At 39.5% G+C, this 22808-nt stretch overlaps 1 protein-coding gene across 2 annotated transcripts; it reads right to left on the reverse strand.

Moving 5' to 3' along the window:
- Positions 1-435: 435 nt before the first annotated feature.
- On the reverse strand, positions 436-21545 carry dhx38 (DEAH (Asp-Glu-Ala-His) box polypeptide 38). Of its 2 annotated transcripts, none has more exons than XM_044349292.1 (27): positions 21276-21545; positions 20043-20371; positions 19396-19589; positions 18688-18843; positions 18418-18580; positions 17340-17458; positions 17177-17250; positions 16916-17071; positions 16631-16792; positions 16388-16495; positions 13747-13871; positions 13459-13596; positions 13138-13324; positions 12409-12594; positions 12105-12245; positions 11635-11745; positions 11077-11193; positions 10805-10912; positions 10559-10671; positions 8824-9032; positions 7153-7307; positions 6722-6877; positions 5571-5705; positions 4995-5120; positions 4797-4892; positions 3590-3711; positions 436-1526 (listed from the first exon to the last, which is right to left on the reverse strand). In XM_044349292.1, exons 2-27 carry the CDS (start codon positions 20366-20368, stop codon positions 1445-1447), a joined length of 3765 nt encoding a protein of 1254 aa, XP_044205227.1. In that variant the 5' UTR covers positions 20369-20371; positions 21276-21545; the 3' UTR covers positions 436-1444. The 2 variants fall into 2 exon arrangements, with proteins under 2 accessions (XP_044205227.1, XP_044205218.1); XM_044349283.1 differs by having other exon boundaries at positions 19396-19592.
- Between the last annotated feature and the right edge of the window lie 1263 nt (positions 21546-22808).

Below are 22808 nucleotides of genomic sequence, written 5' to 3' on the forward strand. Positions count from 1 at the left end.
TTGTTTTTGAAATGTGGGGAAACCAAAGACAATTTTCCACAAGGTGGACAATAAAGTTCCTAACTAACTATTGTCTACTGTTTTGTTTTAATAGGAAACGATACATAAGCAAGAATATTCACTAAAGAGACCAAAGCCAAATATACTGTACTGCATTTTCATAATTTGCAGTAATATCACTTATTAAACTTAATTCACCTCCAAAAGCTATCACTAATGCTACTGCAATACTACCAACTTCAAAATGTTCATCAAATGACATAATTATATTAGGCACCTGAAGTGCACAAAAGGACACATTAGCAACTACAGTATCAAAGGAAATCACCTTGGATTAAAAAAATAGCTAACATTTATTTTCCCATTTTACAAAAGATGTTGAGAGAAAAAAAAAACATCCATCAGCAGTCCTCCTGCTGTCTCAATTTTATGTAAAAAAAAAAAAAAAAAAAAAAAAAAACAAAACAGAACCACTGTCATTATCCAAATATGGCCTTCACTAAACTGTTTTGTTACAGATAGACCAGCCTATCTGAAGCTGTGTGATACTCTGATCAGCTGAGAGGGCAGAACATCAACAAAAGCACATTATCTACCCATTGAAAAGACATATTTGCAAACATTTGTTTAGAGAAAATGCACAAAGGAAACAAGAATTTTGCTATTTTGAACACAAAGACCATGAAAATAAAAGTGTTGATATGTTTAATCCAGCGTGGCGATGTTCAGTATGAAGCTAAAGCTGCAGTACATTACATTGTTGAAACAAGGTTAACAGAAAGTAGAAAAAGGTCAATTGCCTAAGACTGCATGAGTGTATTTTGTGTGTTTGTGTGTGTGTATTACAGTATAACTCTGGAGTCTGAAGACACTCATGCCACAAGTAGGCTACAGTTTGAATAGTGCTTCACTGTGTAGAGGAGCACTTCATAATGGCACACGCACTGCTCAAGCCTCAACAACACAAGAACTAGTAAATGCAAGGACACAAAGACGAGTAATATTGAAATAAGATCACCATCTACTATATAATATCTCCTCTGATAATATACTCAGGATGGAGAAAATGCATAGAAAATGCTTCTAGCTCAGGTAAAGTCACTACAGGGTCATCTGTAAAAACACTTCAGCAGTGACCATATTCAATAACAAATAAATATTGAATTTACAGAAACAACACAGCCATCCTTTATTCTTCCTTAAAATGTATCATGGAAACAGCTACTGGCTGATAAAAGTGAAGGGAGGCGTTACGATGGACTCGGCTGTCTTCGAGTCTTCTGCCTTATACAAGTTCTCTCTCTAGTGGTTTGTACATGAACTGCAGCTGAATCTGGCCATGCTGGGAGGGACTGTTTGCTTGTGCTGGTGTGGTCAAGGTCTGGATGACGATGAGTTCAAGGGGACCCGATGGTGGTTGGCGAGCTCTAACTTTCCAGGTGTTTTACAGTCCAAAGCGGGCCGGGGTGCGTCTGGGCGTCATGGGGGCCTCCTCTTTTCTTCCTGGTGTGCAGATTTTCAGTCCCCTAAAAAAAAAAAAAAAAAAAAAAAAAAAAAAAAAGAGTCAAGATAAGTTTACTACATATTATTCAGCTTCTTTATTACTCTGTTTAAATGCAACTCTTCATCTCTTCCAAAAATGGTGAAGGCAAGAGGAAGACTGGCCCGAGCAGCTCAACATGAAAGCAGCAGGAGAGTGAAAAGGCAAGCTGGTGTCTCTGAAGAGTGTTGGGACGTAGAGCCTGACGCCTCTGACAGCACAATCTATCATCTTTAATTACAGCAGCGTGACACCCTGACACTGCCCACACTTGCCTCATCTCTCACACACACACACACACACACACACACAACCTACAGCAATTACAACCATCAGGCCATAACCCCCTTCTGTCACTGTGTCCCTCTCTCTCTGGCTCCCTGTTCACTGCAGGTAAAAGTGTTGCGTTTCCCTTGATACACAATCTTCTACTACATTTATAACGGTAGTGCACACAAATATAGACGTAAACAGTATATGGATGTAATGCTAATACTTGAATAAGGATTTGCATCTGCAGGGTCTTAGAATGAATCATAGCAGTGGTTTTGCACGTTTTAGACTCAACATCATGTGTGTTTTACGTTACAGCAAAACATTTCGCAAAACACGTGGCTGTGTTTTAGAAATGTGAATGTATTCTCCACTGTTTTTCATTCATTTACGTACAATATCAAAAACTATTAGCGCAATCTCAAAACTTGCTGGAGTTGTGCAACTCATCAGATCAGATTTGCATTAATTTTTTTTTTTTTTTTTAATCAAAGTTAGATTATTGTTGCACCATAATGCAGATTTTCCAAAGGAATCTGCACTTAAACTGCATAACCACACAATGATAATGTGATTTTGACAAAAAATTAAGGCCGCCTTGATGCACACTGTGAAGGATTAAACAACTTGAGCAAGTTCCAGAAGTCTGCTAATTGATTTTTTCCAACCCAAACAGAAATTAATAGAAACAGATGGTTGCCTGGAATGAAGGAAAATACATCCATAAATCACGTATTTAAAAACTGTAGCATAGAATTATATAGAAGCCTAGGTATTATATGAATGTTTCTTTTTCCCATTTGACAAAATAAATAAGACAGAATAAGTAAAGAAGAGTATGAATCTGAGCAAGCATTCAAAAGAGTGAGGTTTGAAACACATGCGCCAAGTACATCGTTTTAAAGTGCTCCATCTCTGTATATAAAGAGCTACACCGGCTCCATCACCAACTCTTACCACTGATGTGATTCCAAAAACACTCACTTTCACTTTTTCACATTTATACACAAAACAAATGACCGGGGCCATTTACTAATTCACACCACTGATCTCCACTGGTGAGCAGGGAGGCAGGTAATAAGCAGCCGGCACATGAAGGCGTACCTGACAGAGTATTTCAATCCTGGTCACACTGAACTCAGAGAAGAAGACGCCTGTGAGGCCTGCCGGAGGACAAAGGCAGCCAAGAGCCCAGGAGAGCTGACGATGTTCATTATCACACATCCAACTTCCCCTGCTTAAATCTAATTCTTAATCCCATACCTCGAGTGTGATTATTTTCAACTGATCTGTCACAGACGTGGTCACACAAACCCAGATAGATAAACCAGCTGATTAATTAACAATAAAAGTTCTTTTTAAAATCTGTCTTTATAACCTTATTTCTCTCTGTAAAGCTCATGGATGGGTGTGAAATTAATTTTTTTGGTCTAATTTGAAAATGAACGTTCCCCTCCTTTCTCTGCTCTGCTATGGCACAATTTAAATTGCTGCAGTAATGGGGGTCAGCCAGGAGTCAATATTATTTCTTTTTGTCTCGTCTGGAGGGACCAGAGGTGAGAAAAGCTCATCATGAAGAGTGAGAAAGGTGGAGTAGAGAGAGTGGGAGAGGAGGAGGGAGGGAGGGGTGGAGATATGGATTGGAAGCGAGGTAGGTAAATTAAACGTTTCTATCTTGACTGTGTATGGAAAATGAGGGCCACGGGGGAACTATTGTTGGATGAGGCCCCGTCTGTGATGAGGAGTCGAAAGGAGGGGAGATGGTCGCTGACTTACTTAACACTGCCGGCGCTGCTCTTCCTCTCCTGCTCCTCTCGACGAGATCGCAGCTGCTCCTCAGCCAGTGACATCTCCTCCTCCATGTTGGTGATCTCCTCCTTGGCCCGCCGACGGTTTTCCTGGAGAAGCGGTGCAAACAGACGAGGAGGGAGCGGTGAGAGAAAAATAAGGTAAACATTAAGAGACAGATGCGAGCAGATGAGCGTATAAGTGCACAAAGTACACCACATGGCCAAAAGTATGAGGACACCTGAACATTATACCCATGTGATTGCCATGGTCATTGCTATAACGGCCTCCACTCATCTGGGAAGACTTCACACAAGCACTCAGCCACAACAACTTTTGTGAGCTTGGCCATAGATGCTGGGCAATAAGGCCTGGCTCAGAGTCCAGGTTCCTATTCATCCCATAGGTGTCCACGAGGTTGATGTCAGAGCAAACAAGGTTTTCTGCACCAGACCAAGAACACCATTTCTTTATTGACCTCGCTTTGTGCACGGGGGGCATTGTCACGTTAAAACAGGAAAGGGCCTTCCCCAAACTCTTACCACAAAGTTGGAAGCACACTATTGTCTAAAATATCCTAACATGCTGTAGTATTAAACCTTAAATAAGTAAATTCTTTTGGCGAACTTTTTAGCAAACAGTTGCCCATTAAACATCCAGCAAACACGGAGCAACAGTAGCATTCATTTGGATTCGTATTTTTGTCCACCTGATGAATAAAAGTCCAGTATACACTTTCCTTTTAGCTCTGTTTAGTTCTCCACCAACTCCTGAGGAAAATATCTGGCTTTTTACCTGATAAATGCTCCACTATGTTCACCAGCTAGTCTGACCCAACTGTGTCTATCTGGCCAGCTAGCCTACAGTGAATTAATCAGAGCCTTTTAGCTGAAAACAGCTGTCATCAGCGGACAAAAATGACACTGATGAGAGCAGTAAGAATGAACCAAAACAGTAAAGTTGTGAGCCGGAGCAATGAGCTGAAAGATGCCATAAAACTCCTGTGATGTCTCATGTGATCAATTGTTAATGTAAAAATACTGATTATAGCTTTTCTAAGGGGCCAAGCTCAACCATGCAAAGCAGCCCTAGACCAAAAGTACACAAATATATGTGGGCACTCCTGTCCACATACTTTTGGCCATATAATGTATACATTTAATATGTACCAAACACTAGCTTTGTCTCGTCTTACCTGTCTGCTTTTTCCAGCATGTTTGATGCTGTAAAACATTGGTCCAAGTTCCGCCAGCCACTCTCCATCAACTGCAGTCACACACTGCATGTACTCCTACAACACAGAGCAAAGGTTCAACTTCATAGACACACATTTCACACATTATTTTTATGCTGGCCAAGTTCTGCTGCCGACAGATATTTTTTTTTTTTTTACCTTGGTCGTCATGACTAGCTCATGGTAGATGATGTAGTCGGGAGTGTAGCCCATACCAAACAGGGAGCTGGTAGGATGGAGGTGACATGGCATGCCTGTCCTCACGTTCACATATTCACCAATGCCCTGGGAGCAAACACATGCATGAATCAGAAATTAAACAGGCTTCTGGATAAGTAAAATAGGACCCTGTGTGTTACTTGCCCAAGTCTAGGTGAGTATGTGCAGGTCTAAATAATGTGTGTGTTGAATTTGTGTGTGCACTTTAAGGTCAGAGCAAAACAGGTCATCTGGGCTAATTTGCTCTTCCACCTACCTTAGACAGCAGGAAAATAAATGTAAAGTATATCCAATACCGCTACGATTGCTCGGGTTAGCCGGCTGCTCATAAGTCAAACGGAGAACCTTGATTATATAGTCATGATTTCAAATTCCCTTTCAGATTTTAGCGCTGTATTAATGTGAGGCCAGAAGGGATATTTCACAGTTCTGTAATTATGCTGCTATAAATCTGCCACAACCAGTTGCCACCAGGCTTAACATATTAACTGAGGAAAAACCCAGAGAGCAGAGTACCTTGAGCTTGGCAGCCTGGTGGAAGTAAGCGGCACAGATGCACTTCCTGATGATGTCCCAGTCTGAGCCGCAGGAAATCAGGTTCATCCTCTGCTGCACCATGATGTCCTTTAACTGGGAGCGTACCTCACGCACCTGCACAGAAACAGAATGTATTGAAGATGGAGGCATACAGAAAACAAGTCCTACTTTTGGCAAAAAGGAGGCCTTGTAATCGGTTGTTTAGGGAATTATCAGAAGTTGTCTTATTTGCAAATTGACAACCATTACATGTAAAAAAAAACACTGCAGCTTTGAAAAGGCCTCATGGGACATAAAAAGACATGTTCAAAACACCAAACTGGACTCGGGGTGCAGCTATCCCTGTACTGAGCAGGCGTCTTTTGTTTATTTCTGTTTTAAAGTCAATGTGTGTTAAATCAGCCCTTCTACCATTTTGTTTTATCGTACTGTATTTCTACTGTATTTATGTATTTTAGATGTCGTTTGTTGCTGCGGTGTTCCTTTCACTTGTCCCCACCATTGTCCTGTATTGTATTGTTTTTTTATGCTATATGATGAAAGATAATTCTTCACAACGTGGACAATAAAGTTTCGAACTAACAAACTAAAGGCAAGACAATAATCCAATATTGAAAGATCCCCTGGGGAATTTTTGACCACTGGTAGCACTACGTAGGTAATTCAATACACATTCCTGTCACTTCAGTTTTCAGCAATTCAGTTTTGCGATGTTCTGCGGATCGACAGCTAGTGACAGAAATGTGCAAATAAGTGTAACAATGTGACCACAAAAGGTAGTGAAGAAGACCACCAACAAATGAACATGAATGTAAACAACGCAGGATTTAAAATATTTTTTTGAATAAATCAGCTTTGCAAATGTTTCATGAGAAGGAAAAGCATCTGACACGTTTGTTAGACCTCAAGAATGAACACAATAAGTTTTGGTGACACAAAAAATGAGTGTAAACATAACTATTGTTCTTTTTGCTGTTTACAAGAAAACTCCACAGGGCACCTATTATGAGGTTTCCGCATAATAATGTTGCGGAGCTTGAATTTATCAAGTGAAAACTAACAGATTTCCCTCCAGATTTCCCACCAGTGGGTGTCAACAGAAAGGAAAGGTGAGGCAGTGGGAGTCTGACCTTGCGCATGGCCTTCGTGTGGATGAAGTGCTCGTTGCACCAGATGCTGGAGTAATTGTTGTTCTTCCACTGCATGTAAACGTTGAGGTAGGTCAGGTGGTCACTCTCTGGCACTGAGAATTTCTCCCTCACCTGGTCGCTCTCCTCCTCACGACCCTGCACACAGACACACAGACACACAGATGGAGTTTTCCATATATCACATTATCAAAATAATAATAATTTTAAGGCTGTTTTTATTCTATTGTAGAATATTTTCCTATACAAACAAATTGTTTTCCACCTTTGAATTTGTTTAAAAGTATGATTAATGAAATAAAGTATTTAACACACAAAAATAGACTAAAAAACAACACTGACATATTACACTTTGCATGCTTCAATTTCTGTATGTAGAACTGACTAACATAAACTACATGAAATGCAAGTACCTTAGGTCTGTAAAAGATGGCCGGCACAGACAGCATGGAGACAATAATGAGGATGTCAGCGCTGCAACCCATGTCACAGGACACAATCAGCATCTTGGACAAAGCGGGGTCGAGGGGAAACTCCACCATCATTCTCCCTGTTGGTGTCAAAGCACCTGAGAGGACAAAACAGAGCACAATTACAAGGTCATGCATGAAGATTATAAAAGTGTATGAGAGGTGAGGACAGCTTCTTTTGCATCAAAAGCCTTCTGGTGTGAGGGAGAAGCCGGGGTAATGTGCCACTTATTTGTCTATCACTGTGAGAGAGGAGGATGAACTGCTGACAGTTGAGAATACTTACAGTGGAAAAAAAAAAAGAAAAAGTGTGAGATCAAAAACTTTGCCAGTTCTGATTTAAATGATTAGACGACAGAGTCTTAGATAAGAAGCTTATGAGGAGGAAAAGCAGAGAAGCAGAGCAGCCAGTTTGGGGCAGGTAAGCCTTAATCAGAGATAATCTGCTGTTAACACACCATACAGGGAATCATCAAAAGTCCCCCCTTATCCCCAAATCCCTAAATCCCCTGGAATCTGGCTAAGGATGAGACAGAAATGAGACCCGACCAGTCAAATCAAACACGGGATCAGTTACTAGGCAATTACTCCACTGGCTAAACCTCACAACTACCTCCTGCGGGCCTGTTTGCAGTGTCTGCATCATCACTGCAGCATCTTTTAACAGAAGCTAGTCTGCCTGTGTTTGTGGTGTCAGCATCACCGCGTAGTGGCTCAAAGCAGCGCTGAGGGGGAAATACAACCCTCAAACATACAATACTCTGTCACAGCTTCATCTTCATCTCAAAGAGGGGATGATTAATGTTGTCTGGCCCTTTACAAGACTTATCGAGGCCAGGTGAGGCCTGATACTGCAGGCAGGGAAAAGAAAACTGATACAGAATATAACTGGGATAATATTGCATGACAATATTGATACATGATCAGCAAGTATTCATTTTTTATGGTTTAATCATTTTTTACCATTATTTATTATTATTGTAATATTTAAATTAGAGCTGCAACAATTAGTCACCTGATTGATTAGTCAATCAATAGAAAATTTGACAAATAATCACTAAAATTTTTAAGCAGCCTCTAAAATGTGAAATTTTTCTTACTTTTTTTACTCTTATGTGATAGTAAACTGAATATCTTCGGGTTGGACTGTTATCCAACAAACCAAAGACATCTGAAGACGTCAGCTTGAGCTCTGGGAACGTGTGCCTTTTTAAGAATTTGCTAACATTTTATAGAATAAACAATTAATTAATGGAGAAAAAAAATCTGAAGCTTATCCATAATTAATATAATTGTTAGTTGCAGCCTTAGTTGTAACAATTAGGGCTGAAATGGTACATCATCCTTTCTGATATGGATGAAGCTGTGACCGTCACTGTCAGTTTTCATTCAATTAAATATAATAATATAACCAGTTCAGACTCAGATACAGAATTTAGATGACTGGTATTAAATGTGATCCAGCATGTCCAGTTGACATTTCGCTCCAAAAAAGTGGGCGCTGACCCAGCATATTACAAACCTGTTAAAATGTCCAACATTAAAAATAAATGAAGTATCTTATTCACATGATATTAAGGTATCTCTGGTAATTCCCACTTCTTTGCTACCCACCTGTGTTGTCCAGAGCTCCCAAGATCCAGAGCTGATACATGGAGTTGAGCATGTTGTCTTCAGGTGGTGGATCCATGAAATGGAAGAGGAGCAAATCCTGAACTCCCAGGGACTTCAAGAGCAGGACCACGTTGGCCAGGTTGGTCCTCTGAATCTCAGGTATGGTGGTGGTCAGCATCTCGTTCTTAAAGGCACTCTGAGTGTAGAGCCTGAATGGAGAGGAGGGTAAAGAGACAGACACGGACACAGATGGACACAGTGAGTGTGGAAGTTGAGCCACCATGAATAAATGGACTGTACTTGTATAGCGCCTTTCTAGTCTTCCGACCACTCAAAGCGCTTTTTACACTACGAATCACATTCACCCATTCACACACATTCATACGCTGAATGGTACAGGGGGCTACCATGCAAGGTCCCAACCTGCCCATCAGTAGAAATCTAATCATTCATACACATCCGCACACTGATGGCACAGCCATCAGGAGCAATTCGGGGTTAAGTGTCTTGCCCAAGGACACATCGACATGTGGAGTGGACGAGCCGGGAATCGAACCGCCGATCTTCCGATTAGTGGACGACCTGCTCTACCTCCTGAGCCACAGCTGCCCACAGAATACTGTTCTTAAATAGAAAAAACGTAGATGTTTTATATTTATACTAAAATACTGTACAGACAGGGGCAGAGCAATGAGGAAAACGCTGCTGTGTGTCATGAGCACTTATGTGTATGTTACTTCTTTAACATGTGCAGACATGTAAGGAGGCCACATATAACTTTGCCTCAGAGACTCGAATAATTTATTCAGGGAAACATCCAAAGCCCAAGTTAAAATGAAGACCCTGAATTCACAGAGCTTTCTCAATAATTACAGTTGTCTGATACGAGTGCTTGAAATCACAGAACGATTTGAATGTGTGTGGAGATTTGAAGCTTGTGTGTAAGTACAAGCAGTCACAGCTAAATGGGCCTTTGAGTAGGGAATTCTCCATGCGAGCGGAGCAAACCAGCATGACTCACTCTCTCAGCTCTCCAACGTATAGATGCATCCACAGCTACCCAAACACCTTAACTGTATTCGGTGTAAAGCTGCTCCAAATCTCACTCTTCATATATGTGTGAGCCTGGGTGTATGAGCAGGTGGGCGGTGTTAATCCTGAAATATGTGGGCTTTCTTAGGCATCCTAGCTCATTAGCAATGAAAAATGTATAACCGTGTGTGTGTGTGAGTCAATCTACTTAAGTAAATGTGGCAAAAAAGGGAGAGGTCAAGTAAAACCCCTGACAGGGTCTTTTGTGGCACATTTCCCTGCTGTAAACAGAGTTAACCCGCATGAAATCCTCAGAAGATTAAGGCTCTAGCCCTCTCTCTCACCCTTACTGCCTCTGACACACATCCAGAGCCCTGAACAAACCATCTGAGAACAGCGCTGATCTCACATGACGGAAGGAAGAAAACACATTTGAACAGTTATGCGAAAATATTGCTACATTTTCTAGGAAGTGGGAACCAAACGTGGTGGTTTACTTTTGCGAGTGGACTAAGATAGACACCAGGGGGAGAGGGAAAATAATGTGTTCCAGCTCTCAGGAGGATGCAAAAAATATCCTCCTTTTTTTCCCCATCAGGAGACTTGGTATTGACAACTAATAAAAGCCAAGTTTAGGAGCTGCACAGGAACCTGAATGTGGCAAAACTTTAAACCATGCACCAACGCAAACGAGGGCCATTACCTGTAACACTGCCCTGGTCCTGTACGCCCTGCTCTGCCAGACCGCTGGTTTGCATTAGCCTGACTGATGGGATAAACCTGTAGAGCATCCATTCCAATGCGAGGATTGAACACCTGTAAACAGAAAAAAGAAGTGAATGGAACAAAAAAGTTTGGTTAAGTCTTGCACATGGGGAGAGGACCTTTTAAAAATGTTGAGTGAAAAAAAAATATTTAAAAAAAAAAGGTGACTGAGACCTTGAAGTACCTTAAGTTTGCAGTATCCTGAATCCACAACAAACATGATTCCATCCACAGTGAGGGAAGTCTCAGCGATGTTTGTAGCAACAATGCATTTCCTTACACCATCGGGAGCCTAGTAAGGTGTAAAACAAAGGCAGTCAGCAGGAGGTCAGGTTTGTTTTTTCTCATTTGTGTTCATTACAAGTACTCATTAGTCTCAAAGCGTAGAAACAAAATCAGAAAATAATTTGCAAATAACAAAAAATATGATATAATTAGGCAGTGATTGCTAGAAACCTTCTGGAAGATCTTGGCCTGGAGATCAGAGGGCAGCTGGGAGTAAATGGGCAGCACAGCCAGAGGTGGAGCATTCTCCAGGTCCTCCAGTCGCTCCACAATCTGATCCGATGTCACCTAAAGGGACAAATTATATATATATTATATATACATACACACACACACACACACACACACACACACACACACACACACACAGCTTAATTCTCTTGAGAACAAAACAGCTTCAAATAATACCTTCCTGTTCCCTGTCAACACACAAATTACAATTAATAATAATTAATAATAATAACAAATATAATCATTAAACTGAATATAAAATATACATTTGGAGTATAAACACGATGCAGCCAGCAGCTGTTGACAGGTTACAAGTTATGTGTGAAAACAGAGTTGCCCAAGTTTCTCAACACCACCTTTTTGGAGATTGGCTTATTGATTGACCTTTTGTGTTCAGAGGGTTTGTTGGAAAAAATATTAACTTTACTCACAACAACTCAAATGTTGTTTACTCCTATATTAATATGCAAGACCCCTTTGAGTGGTACAAGCATTCACCTCAATATCCTCCTGCCCAGGCATAAAGATGAGGATGTCTCCTATCAACCCACTGAGGTGGATCTGCAGGGCCTGCTTCACTGCTGCCTCCACATAGTCCTCCTGAGGAGTCTACACAGCATAAAACACAACAGAGCAGAAACAAAAATTTAGTTTACAGTACTGTACACTTCTACACTTAAAACATATTAATGCACTTCTGTGAAATCTGGATGAAAAAGAACGAAACACTGCAGTTGGCAGTAACATTTTGTCATACATGTTTCAAATTCTATAGATATATATTGTAAAGACTTTAATCCATCACCCACATTAGTGGTGGTGGATTAAATTCAGATCAAATGTCAGTGCATGGCAGGTCTACTTCTTTGCAGCTACCAAAATGATCTAGTAGTAATGATGTAATGTAGAGTAAGTGCTTTGGCAAAATATGGTAACAAGGAAAAGGTAGACAGACAGCAGAAACATACCTTGCTAAATAAGATGTCTACTGGAAATGTTCTTCCTGGAATGTGAAATATGGGTACGTTGCCAAAAAATGCTGCAAATTTATCCGAGTCCATAGTTGCAGAAGTAACTATGAGCTTCAAATCAGTGCGTCTGGATACAACCTGGTAGGAAACAGAAGACAAAAGTGACAAAATGAGCAAATTAAAACGGGTTCCATGACATCTTGGTGTATTTACTTTATATTGTAACACACAGCTGTCCATTTATCTTGGAAATAACAAAAAGAAATCTATCCTCAGTGAATGTTTGATAGTGTGAACTGACCTCACGTAGCAGGCCGAACAGCACATCAGTATTCAAGGAACGTTCATGAGCCTCGTCCATGATAACAGCACTGTAGTGGTCCAGGTCTGACTCCCTCAGTGACTCTCTGAGCAGGATACCGTCTGTCATATACTTTATCAATGTTTTCTCAGATGTACAGTCCTCAAAACGAATCGCATAGCCCACCTGCAGGAAACATTGTCAACATGGTCAACTAAAAATAATATGCTTGGCTGAAGCTTTAGAGAACTTTATATAGAGTAAATATTATTGTGTGACATGCACAGGCATGATAAAGAAAGGTAAATAGAAATGTTGCCTTATCAAAATTAAACATGCTACCTAAGCCCATTGTTCACAGTAATAGAGCAATTTCTGTTTTATCATTCCCAGTATTTGTCTTTCCTGTTGCTTCTCATTTAATTCACTGCTAAACCCCAAGATGCTAACACACGTTATGTTTTCTTTTATCCACTAGATGGCAGTGTTACATAGCATATGACCAATCATTCTGCTTGTGTAAGAGCTATTGTGCATCAGACTAGATATTACACAGTGTCACATTTACTGTACAAGCCAGTTTAACACACTTCTTTGCAGAGATATGGGGATAACTGTCTCAAATCAGAGGTCATGGGGCAACCATAAGCAATCAGACAGGAATTAAAGAAGTTGAGCTATTAACCAAAGTTGCAGTTAGTTTGCTTGCGCTTCACTCCGCAGTCTCACCTCCTCTCCCAGGTTGGTGCCGATCTCCTCACTGACTCTCTTGGCCACACTCATGGCGGCCACTCTTCGGGGTTGAGTACATCCAACCAGGCCGTAGCTGGTGTAGCCATCCTCATGCAGGTACTGAGTCAGCTGGGTGGTTTTCCCACTTCCCGTCTCCCCCACAACGATCACTATGCTGTTGTCCCTGCAGATGATAGAAACACACTAAACATTTAAAGTTAATTCGGCTAAAAAGTAATAATCATAGTTTGTATGTGATATAGAACACTTTGTGGGTGAAAATTAGGAGAGCCCTGAGCTCTATTTGGGTATCATTACCTTATGATGTTAAGAAGCTGCTGTCTGACAGCAAAGATAGGCAGGTACTGTCTCTGCTCCACAATGCTCTTCTTCTTAGCAAACTCACTGCTGGCCTCAGTCTTCTCTTTCATGTGGTCTGCAAATTTCTGCTCTGCTCTGTTAGTCAGAGAGAGAAAAATCACTGAATTTTAATATGACAGGTCAGACAAACTGACACCACAGTTCTATGATTAAAACCTCTGGATTATTAAAAAGAAAATGTGAAATGTCATCTAGATCCAATCTTCATATAAACAGTCTGGTCACCTATAGTCTACTTTGCCATCCTCTCCTACAGCTTTGACTCCAGAGGAGTCTTCATCCTCGGTCTTCTTGATACCCATGATATCTCCCAACTTGGTGCCTGCCAATTCCCAGTGTTTGTGCTGTGCCTGAAAACATAATTATTCAAATTAATTCATATGATTGTGAAGATTAAAGCTTCTGTCTGTTACTGCACACACAGATTGCAATTTCATGCATGTTCAACACACACAGCAAAGATGATGGACCATTTGTCAAGTTGTTTCACTTCACTGATGGTGGTTTGCAGTGAAAATGTCATCAACCGACCAGGTGAGGTGATCATGAATAAATTATTTACTGGAGTGATGAGGTTAGACAGCACTGGCATTATCAACCAGACAGGTGTGAACCACCAAACCCTATTTACATTTCTCAACAACAGAGGATGAAGATCATCTGCTCCTGTTTTAGTGTTTCACCACATTCCAACATACAGATGAAACTAACAATAAAATAATCATTTTAAATCCTGACTGGTTTTTGCTCTTAATGTGTATATCAGCAACAATGACATCAACTGTTGCATGGGTGTACATCCTATCAATAAATATATTAAGAGCACAGTAATCAATTTCTTACACCAGCATTATGTTAAATAATAACTAATTTGCATACATAACCACCTATTGATTTACATTTTTTACAAGGTTTATGGATATTCAATATGTCGCATATTAGGACCTATTGTCTTGTCTTTATTTGGTCACCTTATAACATTAATCTATACTGTCAAAGTAATTGTATAACGATCCTATAGTAATCCTATACTTAGGATAGAAAAGAAGTTGGTGTCTGACCACATCTGAAGACAAAAGTATTTATAGTTGTTGTGAACAGTCACATTCACACGAGGTTAAAAGCTGGCTGTCATGATGAGGGAGGAGAGACGTGATAATGGTTTAAATATGGGGATAGCGACACATTTTCAGACATTTTCTCTCCTGGAAGGCATTCCTAGTGTCAGTCGGTTATAAATGTGACAGTTAAAAATGCACTTTATTAATTCCTACTTTCAATTTGTATTTGTCAATTTGATTTATCATTTATTAATTCTGTTGAGTATCTGTGAATTTTAATTTATTGAGTTATTTTTATTTACCGTTATTTTAATGTTTCCTGTGGAAATGACCTTTCTGCATGCACATCGCCTCTTCTGCATCTCCTGAGTTTCTGTAGTCTCCGCTCTCTCGCCCCTCACAGTGCTGTTTCACTTTGCTGAGGATAAATTGTGTGGAAAAATGCTACCAATTGTTTTCTTTGGAAATCAAATTGTTTATGTTGTAACCTTTAATGCATATTGTTTACTGTTAATACTATAACATTACCAAGCTGTTTTTTGACATTAATATAAGTTTTGTAGATGTTTTCATTTAACTTTTTAAGTTCAAGATGCGAGTATGGCAGGCCGCCCTGTGTCATGATGTGACCAACGTAGCGCTGCAGAAGTTTCCCAGTGTAAATTCTGTTTTTTGCATGTTTATTTTCATGCTTATTTTCCAGATGTGCAGGACAGACCAGAAGGCAATTCATGTGTATTATATATTATTATATTGTGTTCTGCATGTATGTGTTTTCCTTTGTTAAATGGTATCATTTCATTGTTTTTGATAGTCACCCAACCATGCACCTTTTACCTTGCCCACCAGGTGTCACTGTTTTTCCTTTGGTATATTGTTTTTTGTGGATCAATTTAAGTTTTGAAGAGGAAAGAGTTAATAATTTATTATAATTTAGATTAAATGTTTTCCTGTTAATTTTAATAATTGTTGGCTAGGAATGTCCTTTTATTAGGAATACTGTGTTGAGCTGAGTACATACATGCCCAATTAATGCATCTTTGTATTTCAAGAAAAAGAATTATATCAGACAGTACTGTTTCGCATTGCTGTGGGGGCCAGATGTGCAGGACAGACCAGAGGGCAATTCATGTGTGTTATATTGTCTTCTGCATGAGCAAACAGTCCTTTGAGTCATCCTGGTCCATGCCCTATCCACATCCGTTACATAAACACGAAAATTGCCAAAAATAGTTGTGTAACAAATGAATAAAGTTCAAACCCTGCCACCATGTCGGAGGTGTAAAAGGAAGGGGTTTCTGAGCTTCTGTGTTTGACCATCCAACAAGTAATTCTGATGGAGTATACTGGTGCCTTAACCCTGTATTTATACAACACCCTTTTAAACCAAATCAACCAAATGTAGAGCTGAAACTATTTGTCAAGCGACAGAAAATTAATTGCAAACCATTTTGATAATTGATAAATCTCTGGTTCCTGCTCCTTAAATGTGAATATTTCCTGGTTTCTTCTATGATAGTTAACTGAACATCTTAGGGTTTGTGGACTGCTGGTCAGGACAAAACAAGACATTTAAGGTTGCATCTTTGGGTTTGATTATGATTTTTCACCTTTTTTTTTTTTTTTTTAACATTTTATAGACCAAACAACTAAATGATTAATCAAGAAAATTATCAACAGATTAATCGCTAATGAAAGCAATTGTTAGTTGCAGCCCAAATGCAAATGCAAACAAGTTTTTTTGACTGAAAGTGGTATTCATTTTAGGTCAGATTTGTTTTATTTCAGTTATTCATCCAGCCTACCTTCTTGCGTTCTTTCTGCTCACGATGTTTACGGACAAGCTGACTGCCCTTTCGGGAGATGATGGCCATGTCAGAGGTAGCATCTTTCACAGGGATGACAGGCTCTGGCTGCAGCAGCGAGACAAACACACATAAACAGACATTTAGATCAAAACCACAATTATGGTTCTGACATAATTATGACATCTAATCCACTGAATAATTGCAGTAATTACCACAATGACCAGTTTAGGTCTTTGTTACCTGTTTAGTGAAGACAATTCTCCCATCCAGGAAGGGAGGGACCAGGTTGTGAACCAGCAGGTGAACCTTAGTAGCATTGTCCTCCTCAAAGTCTTCATCCACTTCCAACCTCTGCACCACACCACTGGTCAGCATACGATTAGTCTCCCACCGCTCATTATCCTGACAGGAGAAACACAGCCGGTTGAAAAAGTTATACCAACACAGACAGACGCACTATGAATGGTACACACAGATACACAAATGTAGCTCTGATTGGGCTGATAGTACACGTTGTTGTAGTACCTCGTTGATCTGTCGTTTCTGAGCAGATATTCGTTTCTGAGTCTGCTTCTGAAGGATCTGCTCTCTCTTCTTTACATATTCATCAGATGTGGTGGTGAAAGGGTTGTGGAACTCATCATAGCCTTCATCCATCATGTACCAATCTCTGTCAGCTTGCTGCAAAACAGAGAGACAATTAGCAATGTCTAAAATTAGAACTTACCACCAGATATATAATAGTTGACAGTCACTGTGAGGGCTGAGCTTGGCTGTGCCACTCACCTTCTGGTCTTCTTCCCACTGTTCTTTCTCACCCTCGTTGTCAAACAAAATTCCTCCTTCGCCATCTTTTTTACCTGAAGATGACACAATAAAGAATGTTATCAGACATACAGTTTTTAAATCTTCCATATGAGCGCAGAGCAGCTTGTTTTTTGAATGTTACCTTTTCCTTGGGATAAACGAGGTGTAGAGCCCAAGTGCTTCCTGTCATTGGCCCACTCGTTGTACTTGTAGGACGGGGTGGGCAGGGGTGTGTCGTCAGGGTAACGGCCTCTGACTGACCTAAGCTCACAGCAGAGCAAAGTAGCATTAGTTTTTGAGAAGCTATGTAATTTATCAAGTGTAGGGTAGAATTAACTGATGATTTACAAAAGCCTCTCATTAGTATTTATGGGAAAATAAGGTGTTTGGAACATGTGAGTCCTACCAAGTTCAAATACTTGCTCTTTTACTTTACATAGATATTCACGCCTAAGCGTTTTTCTTGATTCATCAAATTTGTTTTTTGCAATCTGCATGTAAAAAAAAGGTGATTTATTTATTTAATAAAAACATCAAAATCTTTTTCATTAAAACATGAAAATTTCAAATGCTACACAGCATATTTTATGCCTACTGATGAATATAATGAATTTTCTGTCATAGTTTGTTTACAGATCCCCTCCACACATGTCTTAAGACATACAAAAATACTCTGCTGGGACCAATAATGTGTGTCTGATATGTTATATTTTTCCAGAAAAAAAGTATAATTACCACGTTAAAATCCTTAAAATGGCATCTAGTCCTTTTCCCTCATTAAAAATTCCACAATTTGTAAATATGCAAATATATTTCATCTCAAAAGTTTAACTGCTGGACACAAGATGTCTCCTACTTCATAGTAAAGTCCATTTTCAGTGTTTGTACACTGGAGGTTTCAAGTTTCCACATCACACTTGTGTAAATTGAATATTGGTCCAGGATTGGCTTCAAAACTAGTTGTGATGTCACAAATCATGCTCATAGGCCCACCCCTTAAAAACGGATTTTAAATGAACTCAGAGAAACTTTCCACTTTCAGCAGATAAAAGTGAAAACAGCCTTCTAGTGTCAAACTCTGCATATGCATTATTTTGTACAGTGAAGCTCAAACATTCAACTGCTGGAACAAGAAGAAAAACATTTTTGAGTGGAGGGGGACTTTAAGTCAAAAGCTTTAAAAATATGAATTAAATCTAAAATGAAAGACAGCTGTTTACCTGTCTCTCCTCTCACTCTCTCGGCTGGAGCGATGGCTTCGCTCTGAGCGATCTGACTCTCTGTGAGAAGGGGCAGGGGACGGAGACTCCCACTGGGAATGCCGTGAAGTGGCATAACCACTGTCGTCCTCCTCCCAGTTGGAGCGGGAGGGAGTGAAAGAATCTATGTAACAATAAGGTAGCAGTTTAGTCAACCAATTGAAATAGGAGATAATTTGTACATCAAAACAATTATACATTTAAATATAAAAAATGGTAACACAAAACTACCTCTGGGGCGTTGCTGTGGCGTAGGGGGTTCTTCTCGCTTAGTCCCCCTGCTGATGCGGTCGGACCAGCCATCTCTCTGTGAGCGCTCACTCCTCTCGCTGCGCTCCCAGCGCTCTGACCGGCTGCTGCTGCTGCCACGGCTGCTCTCTCGCTCATCTGATAAAGACAAAGGACAGTTACTCTCAACAATCCTTGTTTTTGTATAAATAAATCTACTAATTATTCTTTAAATACTTAATTCATTTTACAGTAAGTAAACTGTCAAAAATAATGAATTGTCTGCACATCACGCGTCCAAAGTAACTTTAAATGTCTTTAAATTGCTTATTTGTTCTGATAACAGTCAAAATGTGAAATGTACAGAGCATCCCGGTGGCCAAATGGTTACTGAGATTGCCAGATAAACTACAACGTCCCTGGTTCAATTCCAGACAGGGATCTTTGTTGCATGTCATACCCATCTCTCTCTCTCCGCCTTGTTTCCTGTCCACCACATAACTATCCAATAAAAGGCAAAAATGCCCCCCAAAAAACTGAAATGTACTCAATTTACAATAATGTGAAAAAGAAAAAGCAAGCAAATCCTCACAACATTTGAAAGCTGTTACCAGCAAATGTTTAGAACTTCTACTTGTAATTAAAGTATAGCAGCATTAAAATATTACTGCTGCTACATGAATAAGGCGGCTCAGTGATCTTTAGAATCACCTCTTTCACTCCGTCGATCTCTGCCCTTATCTCTGCTCCTTTCTTTCTCTCTTTCTCTGTTCTTGTCCTCTTTGGAGGAGGCATAGACTCCGTGCTCACGCCTGTCCTTCTCTCTCTGCTGGTGTCGGCGACGAAACTCTTCACTGACCCCTCCAGGGTTGGAAGGCGTCTCAGAGCCAGTCACACGATACTTCCTGCTGGCAAGATGAAAATAAAATATTACACATTAGTCATAGAGGAGTAAGTAGTGAGTTTATTCCCTTTTACTGAGGGAATCCCATTTCAATCACAGGAGTTGAAATAAGAAGTACCACAGAGTTGCAGCAGTTAGCCCGATAATCAATGAGCAAGGGGTCAACGCAGAAAGTACTATGATTATGAATATAAAACAGTACAAGAAAGGGTTGTTAACGTTTAAAAAAAATCCCCAAGTTCATGTATGTTTTGCATTCACTAGAGATGCACCAATCAATCAATTTCTTATTTATCCATATCATTTTGAATTTAATAATTTCTTTTTTTAAAAATCATATAAAACACATTGGGTCTCCATAGACAGGAGGGTTATAGGCTATGGACCTTTGTTTCTTGTACCTATGATGCAGTTTTCAATAAAATATTATTCTGTGTGAAGCGCTGACATTTACCTCTCCTTCTTAGCCTGCCTGTTCTTCTCGTCCTCTTCGTCATCTGACCCAGAATCACTTTTACCTTCCTCCCAGTCCTTGTAGGAGGAAACCTTTGATTTCTTACTACCTCTGTCATCACCGCTACCATCTGCCTGTTCCTTACTCTCACGCTCCTTCCTTTTCTGGGCTGCCAGCAGATCCAAGCCCAGCAAAGAGGTGCGTGGGGTGGGTGCCCTAAAAACATGCGGCTCGGGGGCAGCACTCTTCTTCTTGACTATCAGTCCACCAACTTGAGCACCTGGATCAGTCCCCTCCAGCCTGTGCATGGAGTCATCGTCATCCATTTTCTGTGGGGGAGCAACATGTGCAAATGGTGAAAATGTGTAATCCTACCAAATGTGAAAATTGCAACAACTGAAAACTGCTAAGGTTAACTCAAATAGGGCATCACTGAAGTCATTATCAATAAACCTGTTGATTATGTTTTCAATTGATTGTTTAGTCAATAAAATGTCAGAACATATTGAGCATCCAAGTTGATGTCCTCAAATTGCTTGTCTTGTCTTACCAACAGTCAAGACATAACTCAAAAGATATTCAGTTTACAGTCCTATCATAGAGCACAAAGAAAACCACCAAATATTCACACTTGAGAAGCTAGAACTGAGGAATCTGAGGCATTTTTAATTCATAAAATTAACCGATTAACGGAATTAATATTGAATAGTTTTGTGTCGAACGGCTATTGAATCAATGGACTATTTTACTGCTTCAGTTTTGATTTGCAATGATAAAAAACACATTGGAGAAGCTGGAAGCAGCAAACGATTGCCACTCTATCTTTGTAAATGACTTTGGACAATTAATAACTAATGAAATTATGGTCAATCAATTTCTTCGAGTCGAGTAATGATTAATCGATCAGTTTTAACAAAACACTGAACCGCGATCTCTTTATATTCCATAAGAACATCAATTATTTAATAGATTTAAGATTTACTTTCAGCTCAAAGGGGCTGTCTTGAAACATTTTAACTTACTATTAACTTAACTTAGAAACAAACCAAAGAGACATGTACTGTGACACTGATTTAATTTAATGTTTTGATGTTATAAACTGTAATGATGTGTTTCATTACAGGAAATGTACTCTTTTTAATCAATCATGGTTAGTAAACTGTGACTTTTGCATGTGTAGTTACAGTATTGTCCAGTTTAACAGCAGTGAGATGAAAATAAACTAACTCTTACCTCAGAAGCAGCAGCTAGCTTCAGCTAGCCTGCGAGATATCAGTCCTGACAGGGCCGAGCGGCAAAAAACTGCTGCGTGTTTCTTCAGCTCTTAAATCTACAAACTGTCACATTAATTGAAGAGAGTTAAGGTCGATTTATGAACCGTTAAGTAATTCAGAAAACCCAGAGCTGTGGCTGCCGGGGAAAATATTTAAACTGCAGCTTTCGTAAACACAACGCATATGTTTACGTGAGCCGCCATTGCCTTCCCACAATCCTACGAGATGGCGCAAAAAATATTTAAACCTTTATTTAAAAAGCTAATGATGACAGAGAGGAGAGAGAAATACCTCTTACAGACTTTTTGCATGGGATTCTTGTAAAAACTAACACACTCTACCTAAACAGCATTAAACAGCATAATGGAAAAACCTGTCAAATATTGAGTAAAATCACAAAATGTATGTTTACAATCTGTGAAATGAACCAGCACAACTTCCTCAGATGCCCATTATTGTCAACAGGTAACATACAACAAGGATTAAAGCAGTATAATACTCTCTTTTAGTCAGTTTAGACGGAGAACATCACTCGACATTGTACATATGTATTACTTCCATTATACCTGTTTTGATGAAAACATAGCTATTTGCTATGATTCACAAAAAATACTACCAAGGTCTTGACAGGATGTTTTAAGAAAAAGGGGATGATATAAAGAAAATGTTCATGTGCATTGCAGGGACATTGTGTAAAGATACCAGGTATGGAAAAATTATGATCTCTGCTTGTAAACTTGAAAGGTTGAGGAGTGCATTATGTGGGAAAATCATCAATCAGTTGCAGTAAAAGGTTTAAACTAGACATAAGGATTAACCTACTGGTATGTACTAAGCAGGAGATACTGAGTGCCGTTTCTACTGAACTTGAAAAGTAACTGTTTTACTTAAAACACATCATTGTGTGCTAAGGAGACACATGAAAGAGGATCTCCATAGGTTACTTTTAAAGTTTTAGGTTAGGCTACACTTGTAAAACTATAACCATCATGTCAACATTATCAGTGTCAACAAGTGAGATGAGAAACATCCTGCGGAAGTATTAAATGAAGTGTCACTGAGATAAAAAGGAAGTCAAAGAAAACATGCCAGCTTCCTGGGAAAACTGAAGAAACTGATATCTGTGCATGGTGTTTTGGCATAACCCTGTGGGTTTTGCACAAATCCATAAAAAGGCTCTTAGTTGTGGTACTAACTGCACATTTTAGGTTAAAAATGTATTGATAGTTATGTTACTGCATTTCAGTAAAAGTCTTAACATAATGCCCACTGCAAAACATCTTCAACAACATGAATAAAGTATCTAAATTGCAAACATATGCACAGTATTTGTTGCAGTAGGAGAGGCCAGGAATTTTTCAGTTAATCAGTTAATCCTCTTACAATGTTTCTGTTTTTCATTTGGTTCATAATGAATATTGCAAACAGTGATATTTAAATTGATGGTTTATTTGGATTTATCCATGACTGTTGCACTGAGTTATCAGTCTCT

The sequence above is a fragment of the Thunnus albacares genome, chromosome 1 (genome assembly GCF_914725855.1).
Source record: "Thunnus albacares chromosome 1, fThuAlb1.1, whole genome shotgun sequence".
Classification (NCBI taxonomy): Eukaryota; Metazoa; Chordata; class Actinopteri; order Scombriformes; family Scombridae; genus Thunnus; species Thunnus albacares.

Coding starts and splice junctions, on each gene's coding strand:
- dhx38 (XM_044349283.1), bottom strand. CDS start 20,368: ATGGATGACGATGACTCCATGCACAGGCTGGAGGGGACTGATCCAGGT. Junction 10,913..11,076: donor AGGCCAAGATCTTCCAGAAG/GTTTCTAGCAAT, acceptor ACACCTTACTAG/GCTCCCGATGGTGTAAGGAA. Junction 1,527..3,589: donor AGCAGCGCCGGCAGTGTTAA/GTAAGTCAGCGA, acceptor TTTTTTTTTTAG/GGGACTGAAAATCTGCACAC.